The sequence below is a fragment of the Neomonachus schauinslandi genome, chromosome 3, assembly GCF_002201575.2.
Source record: "Neomonachus schauinslandi chromosome 3, ASM220157v2, whole genome shotgun sequence".
Lineage (NCBI taxonomy): Eukaryota > Metazoa > Chordata > Mammalia > Carnivora > Phocidae > Neomonachus > Neomonachus schauinslandi.
Genome location: NC_058405.1, coordinates 84,818,257 through 84,828,302, shown reverse-complemented (window position 1 = coordinate 84,828,302; position 10,046 = coordinate 84,818,257). Strand labels below are relative to the sequence as shown.

The 10,046-nt window shown below is 47.1% G+C and overlaps 1 protein-coding gene across 1 annotated transcript in view; it reads right to left on the bottom strand.

The window, feature by feature from the left end:
• Positions 1 to 2,739: 2,739 nt before the first annotated feature.
• The window catches only part of LOC110585737 (cytochrome P450 27C1), a 28,553-nt gene continuing 21,246 nt past the window's right edge, over positions 2,740 to 10,046 (bottom strand). The window contains exons 7-9 of the mRNA XM_021695862.2: positions 9,534 to 9,612; positions 8,846 to 9,049; positions 2,740 to 4,291 (exon numbers count right to left, since the gene is read on the bottom strand). Coding sequence (XP_021551537.2) covers positions 4,175 to 4,291; positions 8,846 to 9,049; positions 9,534 to 9,612 — 400 coding nt within the window. The 3' untranslated portion in view covers positions 2,740 to 4,174. The remainder of the gene's footprint in view (positions 4,292 to 8,845; positions 9,050 to 9,533; positions 9,613 to 10,046) is intronic.

Sequence of the window (10,046 nt, the reverse complement as noted above, 5' to 3'; positions counted from 1 at the left end):
AAAGAAAGAAAGAAAGAAAGAAAGAAAGAAAGAAAGAAAGAAAGAAAGAAAGAAAGAAAAGAGAGAGAAAGGAAGAAAGGAAGGAAGGAAGGAAGAAAGAAAGAAAGAAAAAGAAAGAAGAAAGAAATGGAAGGGAAAGGAAAGGAAAGGACAAGAAAAGAAAAGAAAAAAGAAAAGAAAAGAAATGGAGTTTGGAGTCTGAGAACCCTGAGGCAGGGAACAGACTCTGCAGGGCCCACCACTCTGCTGTCCCACAGCCAGGGTTCCATCCCGGTCCCAGCTTGGCTGCAGTGCCCACCCTGCTCCTCCCTTCCTCACTTGTATCCCTGGATCTGTCCTCAGCTCCGAAGGTCGGCTGACCCAAGTTGGCAGGTCCCCAGAATCCTAACACAGCAGCTACCCGGTACCTAAATCGACATTGCTAACAATTACTGAAAAAAAAAAAAAGGTGTAGCTCCCTGAAGAACCTAATTTATAGTCAGTTTGGCTGGTTAGTGAATAGTAATGAAAAAGAAATGAATAATGAGGTAATTAATCAATCCAGTCGCTGGCTTTTGAAGACACATTTTATTATGGAAATGCACCCACACATGTACACAAAGCTGGGAGAATGTCATGAATCCTCCATGTACCCTTCACCCAGCTCCAAGAGTTCTCAGCACTGGGCTGATCTCGGTTCACCTCGTCCTCCCCACACCCCCCACCACCCCCACACATCACCCACCCCCCGACAGCGGCACTATTTTAAAGCAAATCCAAGATGTCTTAGCAGCTCATCTACAAATGTGGCCCATTGGTATCTCTAAGAGCTGTCTCCAAGAGATAAGATCTCTTTCTTTTTAATGTAATAACTACCACTAGCACACTAAAAAAAAAAAACCCAGTAATTCCTTAATATCATTCAAATGCACAGTCAGCGTCCAAATTTCCCTAATTATTTCTTAAATGTCTCTTTACGAGCGGTTTATTTAAATCTGGATTCAAAGTCCAGCATCACGTGTGGTCAATACGTCTCTTAATACTCTCGTAATCTGCAACAGTCTCCTTCCTCTTTTTCTTTTTCCTTGTCACTTATTTGCTGAAAAAAATGGAGTTATTTGTCATGTAGACTTCACCATATTCTGGATTCTACTGACTGCATCTGCATGGAGTTGTTTTGTTTTGGGGTTTTTTGGTTTTTTCTTTTTTTTTGAAAGCTGTTGTGTATTTTATGATTTTTCCATTTAGGGGCACCTGGGTGGCTCAGATGGTTAAGTGTCTGCCCTCGGCTCAGGTCATGAACCCAGGGTCCTGGGATGGAGCCCCGCATCGGGCTTCCAGTTCAGCTGGGAGTCTGCTTCTTCTCCCTCTGCCTCTCCCCCTGCTTGTGCTGTCTCTCTCTTTCTCAAATGAATAAATAAAATCTTTAAAAAACATAATTTTTCCATTTAAAGACCACTTTTTTTTTTTCATTTCAAAACCATTTTTTTTATGTGAGTATAGTCGACACAGTGTTGCCTTAGTTTCAGGTGTACAGCACAGTGATTCCCCAACTTGATACATTACGTTACACACACCACACATGTAGCTCCCATCTGTCACCATACAACCCATTACAACCACTGACTGTGTGCCCTGTGCTGGGCCTTTTACTCCAGTGACTTACTCATCCCATAACTGGAAGCCTGTGCCTCTCTCTCTCCCCTTCACCCATTTTGCCCACATCCTGCCCCCTTCCCTTGAGCATCCATCAGTTTGTTCTCTGTATTTACAGGTCTGACGCTGCTTTTTGTTGTCATTTGGTTTTTGTTTATAGATTCCACTTATGAGGGAAATGATATGGTATCTGTCCTGGAGTTTTAACATGTCCCTCTACAACTTGTGTTTCCTACAAACTGGTAGTCGATCTACAGACCTCTCCAATACAATTTCCATTTCTTCGGTAAGAATACCATAGTTGTGCTGGGTGCTTCCTGTTGCGTCACAGCAGGAGGCTCCTAAGGTCTGTCTGTCCCTCTCCCCAGGGAGACGGGACAGCGGGCTCGAGTGTTACCACCACCTTCACCGCAGGCCCATCACTGGGCGCGGCCCCGCTTCACCAGAGGGGTCGCTTTGCAGAGTAAGAGTCACTTCAAGTTGCTTCATTCGTCTCAATACTTTTTAATTTCAGTCACAAACAGAATAAAATTGTAGCTAGCTTATAAAAGTCTATAAACCTCAAAGTAATCCAACATCTTGTCAGTCATTATGACACAATTTCGTATTTAACTGTACATATTTTTACTGCGCTCAGACTAGAGTTATTCTGTCTTCACACGCAGATTTAACGTTGTCATGTTTTTTTTTTTTTAAAGATTTATTTATTTATTTGAGAGAGTGAGAATGAGAGAGAGAGCACATGAGAGGGGGGAGGGTCAGAGGGAGAAGCAGACTCCCTGCCGAGCAGGGAGCCCGATGCGGGACTCGATCCCGGGACTCCAGGATCACGACCTGAGCCGAAGGCAGTCGCCTAACCAACTGAGCCACCCAGGCGCCCTTGTTTTGTTTTAATCAAAAAAGATACCTATTTTATACTGTGGAGTGAAAAAAGAAAAAGAAAATAACTGGTATGATTGAGAGATGGTGCAAGTACAGAAATATAGTCTTCCCAAGTACTGAAAGGAAAGACTCCCATGCCCCACAAAAGGCTCAGAAAAAAAAAAAGATGCAATAAGATTTGGTGAAAAACCATGAACTTTGGAGTTCTGCAGTTGGCTCTGCGGCTGTGCCACTTACCAACTATGACATATCAGGCAAAATACTTCATCTCTCTGTCTTAGATTTCTTATCCATAAAAGAGAGGAGAGAAAGACCCGCACACAAATTGGCTTACTCCAGAGGCTTAAGGAAACATGAACTCCTTTTTTTTAAGACCCAACCCCTGTTTTCAAAATCCTCTGGGGGATTTCTCCAGCTTTAACAAAGATTTCTACATACTTTAACAAAGATGGTATGTGAAATGGCTATTATTTCTATTTTATTTAAGGGTTACTTTGCGTCATGACTAACTAAAGTGCGGGGGGAGATGTATGGTATGTATTAGTAGGCAAGTGATTTGGGGGAAGGACTCTGTGAAAAGATTTGTGGGATTGAGAAGAAGCAGTTTCAAGCATGACTATGCAGGGAGAATGTTACAAAATGGTGTTCTTTCTTATTAGCGATCAGCAAGTAGCATGAAACGCAACAGAGCTTGGCGTGAGCGAACAATCCTGAGGCCCAAGGCGTCTGGTTGGAGCCTTACATAAGCACCAACAGCTGGATCACATTTCCGGTTCAGATATTTAAAATAACACCATGAAGATCAAAATATTATTTTATCTATAGCATGTCCACTTTTATGTTTATTTTTCCTTGAAATAAAAATGTTCTAAAGTTACATGGCTTTCCACAATGCTTGTCTAATTCATTTTTCTCAACTGAGGCAATGAAATTCCACACAGTCAGATTTTCTTATACATCTTAGTGTTTACACTTGGTTAGAAAATCCAATTATTCTGGATTTCACAGGAGTTCTATTTTTTATTGATAATTTCTTTCAAACAAAAGCTAATCTTCAACTTCTTTAGGAGTTACTAGAAAAGGAAGCACCAGTTTGGAGAGAAAAATAAGAATATGGTTCTTTTAATTTTGAGCCCTTCGGCAGGATCTAAATCTCAGGTGCTCAGGATAAAATGTTGACTCTGGTGCTTTCTTCCCATACTCACAGTTATTACAGAGACATTCATAATGTTCCCTCTTCTAATTAGAAACAGTAAGTTGCATTTGCCTCCTGATATAGAGTCCTGGTACAGTATGACAGAACATATATTCAAGCACGGAATTTATAAGTAAACCAACATTTCCTTGCACAAATGCATAGGAGACTATTGAATATCAAGTATAGCACAAGGGTAAGACCACAGAGGAGACACCAGGATTCAGTGCCCCTCGTTTTTAAACAGTCGTTTCTCCAAAGAAAAAGCAACACTGGTTTGCAAAAGTCATATAATCTCTTCAAATTACTCTGCATAAAGATGTACAAGTCTCCCAGAACATGGGGGGCCAGTTTATTACCAAGACGGCCTCTAAAAGGGATGGCTTCCCTCCTCCGCCATCATCAGTGACACTGGAACACCCGGTCTGTGTCAGGAGGCTGGCTGGGTTTAAAAATCCAGGCTCACTTTCTGTTAACAAAACGCACGTGGATGGGCCCCCCTGGCATCAGCAGCCCATGGGTTTTTGCAGGAACGGCTTTAGTCCAAGAGGATGTTTTGATCTCAAAATGCTGAAGCAACTAAGAAGAGAAAGAGAGAGGGGGGATTCAAAATGGGGACAACAGAGGCCTCGCAGTGCTCTGAATGAGTGCCCCTCATCTTCCTGCAGTGGCCATGGGCTGCAGGGAACCCAGGAAGCGGACACGGCCGTGGTGCAGGACACCAATCTCCAGTCAGGGGGATGCTGTGGGTCTGAAAGTAGCACTAGGTCCTGCACAGGAGCCCAGCCTGTCCACTGAGCAACTGGGAAGTTCACGTGACAAAGATATGCAGACACAATTTTCAAATGACTTCCATTTTCTCAGCCATTTCAAAACTCCAACTCCTCTGCTTCCTCTTTAGGTTGAGGTAAAGAAGGAATCAAAGGAGCAAAGAGGACAGAGGGACAAGGTTTCCCTCCGGCTGGGAACCTGAGGTGATATAGGCCCAGGGGAGCATACTGCTATTGGCAGGTGAATCATCCAAACAGGCTTCAGTGATTAATGTCCTCAATTTAAATATTCTCGATCTGTACCTTTGATTCCATTTCTCATTTCTGCAGTTCAAAAGGAGAACTAGCTCTACCATTCAGGGTCAAACTGGAAAGTACCTCAACAGTGAGTTTTAGGGGCGCTGGGTGGCTCAGTCGGTTAAGCGTCTGCCTTCAGCTCGGGTCCTGATCTCAGGGTCCTGGGATCAAGCCCCGCGTCTAGCTCCCTGCTCAGCAGGGGAGTCTGCTTCTCTTTTTGCCCCTGCCCCCACTCGTGCTCTCTCTCTCTCTCTCTCTCTCTCAAATAAATAAAATCTTTAAAAACACACACACAATGAGTTTTAAAGAGCACCAAAATATCCATCAGCCTAAAGCAATAACCTCTGCCACCAACTGGCCCTGGCCTGATGTTCAAGGTCAGGTTGGCTTAGGGAACTGAAGGCAACCTGCTCTAAAGACCCATGTCAGGGGCGCCTGGGTGGCTCAGTCGTTAAGCGTCTGCCTTCGGCTCAGGTCATGATCCCAGGGTCGTGGGATCGAGCCCCGCGTCGGGCTCCCTGCTCCACGGGAAGCCTGCTTCTCCCTCTCCCACTCCCCCTGCTTGTGTTCCCTCTCTCGCTGTATCTCTCTCTGTCAAATAAATAAATAAAATCTTAAAAAAAAAAAAAAAAAGACCGTGTCAGAGCACACATGGGTTCCTGGTGGGGGTGGAAGGGCCGTGCTCACAAGCACACTAGCTGCTGGCCCCTACCCTGCTGCCCACTGGGTCCAGAATGAAGTCCAGCCTAACGAAGTGTCAGTTTTGGAGAACATATAATGTCACATGGGATCCAAGCTGCCCACCCCCACCCTGCCCCAACTCCCTCTCTAGCCTCGTCCCCCAAGCGAAGCAGCAGGACCCACTGATGGGTCCTCAGGTGGGCTGGGGTTCCAGGGGAGGTCAGGCAGGGGAAGGGGCAGGGCTGACTGGGGACATATGTTGGACCCCCTCCGTTGTCACATTTCAAAAGCCAAGCTGAATGACCCGTATTTCGGCAGCTCCAACACGTTATAGCATCGAGATAGCTTCAGCACAACATCGAACCTCTGACCTTCGGTTCTGACTTCACAGAACTGCTTGCACATCCCACAGGGCAGGAGAACTCACGTGTAGGTCTCCTCACTTCAGGGCCAATATGCCACATGGCCTTCTTCCCTTTCTGAGTGGGCAACACTATGCTCACTTAAAAAAATCCAAACTACACAGGAAACGTACGAGCAAAAAACAAAGCCCTCTTGCGCCTCAAATCCCAACTCCCAAGGAGCTAAAGCGTACTTCCTAAAAATTCTCTGTGTGATACAAATACCCTGTTCCCATTTGACGGTGCTCCATTAATGTCCTTTCCCTTTCCGAAGCCAAAGGCATGTGCCCTGTCCTACTGGGGGAGACTCCATTTATTTGGTTAAGGAAAGCCCGTCCGTTAAGTGTGCTAAGAGATTTTCTTCATGAATGTGTGTGGAATGCTATCAATTCTTTCTGGAGGTGGTCATATAATTTTCCTCCTTCAATTAGCTACTGTGGCAAATGATATCAACAGATGTCCCTGAGGTGGGCCATCCTTGCATTCCTGAATACACGTGATGTGCTTGGGGATGCACTTCTGTTTCCTACGCTGCTGGATTCGGTTTACCAATTTCTCATTTAGGATATTTTCCGTCTTTGTTAATAAATCAGATTGGCCGGTAGTTTTCCTTTCTCGTATTATCCTCTCCAGGTTTTGAATATTGGGGCTATGCAAGTCTCATAAAAATGAGACTTCCTTTTTCTAGTCTCTGTTTGTATAAGATGATGATTACCCATTCATCAAGGTTTGATAAAACTTGCAATGAAACTGTCTAGGTCTGGAACACTTGGGAGGTAAATCTTCTTACCACCAACTCCATGTATTCGGTATCTGACGTCTATTCTCTTTTGAGTCAATTTGGGCAACCTACGTTTTCTAGTACATTGTACATTTTATCTAAGTCTTCAAATGTATTAGCAAAAAAAAAAAAGCCATTTGTGGTATTTTCTTGATTCAAAAAAATCAACGACTGCATTTTTAGCCATGTCTCCTTTCTCATTCCTAGCACGGCTCATTTGTGCCCACTCTCTCTTTTTTTTTTTCCTTGGCAATTACGAATAATGATGCTCCGTTTCTCTATTTGCTCAAGGAAAAACTGCAGCAGGTACATTTGTATGTTAATAGCACCAAACAAACAAAACCCCACCGCTGCCACCAAACACCCCATTTCTGACCCCTTCCAACGGGAGCACCGGGCGGGGCTGGCCTCTGTGCCCTCAGCTGCCATCTTGCTCTCGTGGTGTCCCCTCTGGTTCTTCAGGCAGCCAGAGCGGGGGGAGCAGTAAGCTCCACGGCCAACTCTCCGTAGGAAGCGGCCTCTGCCTGTCCCGGAGGCGGCTGCAGAATCTATGGAGCCAATTTTATGGAACATGAGACCTTCCTGAACACCCAAGGGCAGACACTCAGAGCAGGTGCAGGGACAACAGCCGCTTCCACTTCTCTGGCACAGACTGTGTCCTCACACACCCAAGAAGTAGGTATTTGGCCCATTTCATGCATAAGGGAATAGGCTTCGCATGGCTGAGAAACCTGCCCAGAGTGTCGGAACCGCAAACAGCAGAGCTGGGATTTGAGTCCGCTTGCCCCGGAACTGCCATCCACGCCTCACCGAGCTGCCTCTCACGTCAGACGCCACCGGGATGGGCCAGTGTCCGCAGGGCCCACACCGTCCCCAGGAATGGCTGCGCTGGTAGCAACACCATTGAGCCTGGCCAGCAGCCACCGCATCTCCACTGAGGGGGAGATGACCACGTGACACACTGGTCACCGGGCTTCCTCCCACCTGAGCCACCCACCTCGAGAGGTGTTCTGCTCCCACGCCTCCTGCCGCATGCTCTCTGGCTGGGCAGAAGCCCCTCAACTTCCCAGCTCTCAGAGCCATCCCCAAGTGCTGACGGTCCAGAATCCCTCTCCACCCCTGCCAGGCTGGCCAGGCTTCCATAGCGCCTTACGCTCTCTCAGGCCATCTGTCATCGAGGTCCTAACCTCTCAGTGTCCTGCTCTAAGCTCTGTGAGGCTGCAGGAGAGCACTCCCATGACATGGGGGGGAATGGAGGAAGGAGTCAAGACACCTGGATCATGCCACGCACCTGCCACTCTGTGACCGTGGCAAGTGGCTCCAACTCTCTGAGCTTCAGTTGCCTCCTCAATAAAATGGGGATCCTGGGTCACCAGGTAATCTCTACATTCTTCCAATGCAATGTCAATGGCAGTAGCTCCCAAACCTTGGGCCAAGGTCTTCCACGGCTAAGATATGTTAACAGTAGTCTTCCTAAACTTGCAGGGAAACCTAATGAGTACAATTTTCTCTATTAAAGTGTTTTCTTTTATAAAATTTCCTTCAAAGATGATTTAGCTCATGCTACAGCACAAACTGAAATACAGTATAGGCAGAAAAGCAACATTTTAATAGTAAGAGATTAAATATAACAAAACCAAGCCTTCCTGCTGTTTCACAACCTAAACAAGTGTGAGAACCACTGAGCGGCCTAAGTGGCTGGTTCACACGTCTCTCAGAGTGCGGCCCAGCAATCACCGGCATCAGAACCCCCTGGCAGCCCCACCCCAGACCCACCAAATTCCTATCTCTGTGGTGGCCCAGGAACCTGCATTCTAAGGATCCTCCTAATGCCTTTGCTGCTCCAAAGCGTTCGAAGACCACTGGTTTGACACCTTCCCATTCATTTCTGTCGAGAGCTCCTCATGTGATGAAGAGCTGAGCTCTTGGACCCCTGTAGACCCACCACAGCATGCATACCTCCCAGTCCTCAGGCCTCCAAGAGCCCCAACTGCTGCTCCACGGTTCCAAGGAGAAAAGAGGCTCGGTGGGTGGTCAGGGGACCCAAGGAGGTGGCATTTTAAAATATAAAAGGGATTTAACATGAAGCTAGTGCACTTGAGTTCTCCAAATCACATCTCCTTTCCCACCTAAGCCTTGGTCTGGTGGAGCCCAGGAAATGAGGCCGAGGCAGAAGGCCGACGTCTGGCCCCCACATGCCTACCTGGATCAAGAGGAGGTGGATCTCCAGCTCTGCGATTCTCTGCCCGATGCAGCTCCGAACCCCGTACCCAAAGGGGATGGACCCAAAGTTGTCAACTCGGTCCAGGCTTCCCTTCCGCAGCCAGCGCTCCGGCCGGAACTCCCTGGGCCGAGGGAAGTTCTCATCCGCATAGGACGTGGCATAGTGGCAGAGGGCCAGCTGGGTCTGAGGACACCATTTGCAACATTAAAGGAATAAAGAATAGGATCAGGCAAAAGCAGAGCAGAGGCAAGAACCCGGTTGGCTGGTCCCTCCCGGGGTGCTTCTGGCCAGGAGGAGCCACGTAAGGGCCCCCACAGAGAGCAGTCCTCCTTCAGTGGACGCCCACCTCTCATGCCACTGCAGCCACTGAGGAGATTCAAGTCCTTCAAACCTCTCCCCCCACCCCCACAACTGCTGTGTCCACCAGCCCCTGAGGGAGGGAGGAGGAGAAAGGCCTGCGAGCTACAGAAACATCTGGCTTTGCTTTTGCCGGGGCAATGAGCACCTCCTTGCTTCCAAAGCCCCATCTTCATTATAAAATACATGAAGTAGGAAAGGAACTTATTGATATTTGCTTGGGCTCAAGGACTTCCTAATATACCAGCAGATTTCCCGCTCAGCCACCATGGCAGAGCCCAAGTCCCCACACCCTGGCAACCAAACTCACGCCTTTGGGAATCAGGTACCCGCCAATGACCAGGTCTTCCTGGGTGACTCGGCCATTCCCCGGCAGCACTGGAAACAGCCTGGAAAAGAAGCAGGAATGGGGTGGTCACTTTTAAAGTACTTTGCTAAACTTTCAAAAATCTGGACATTTTGCCATTTTCATTTTTCTAAAACATAACTCGCAGTCCAGTTTCAACTAGGAAATCTCATAAGGATCTTCGTGGCTCCTTAGCTTTGGCCAGGGAGTAGTCTAAGGAATGGGAAAACAGGTCCCCTAGTCAAAAATGTTTATGAAACACAAAGCAGAGTTTTGAATGTGCTACTGTGTTCCCAGAAGGGATAATCCCAAGTCTGGGAAATTTATGTGCGCATGGGACCCCCTTTATCAAGGAACAGTCCACAGGACTCAGGGGCCCTGGAAACATGTTGAGAAATGCTCTACTTCAGCTTTTGGGCTGTCTCCGGGAGGCAATCCAGAGAAAACTCTGAATAAAACTGCAATCGACGAATACCA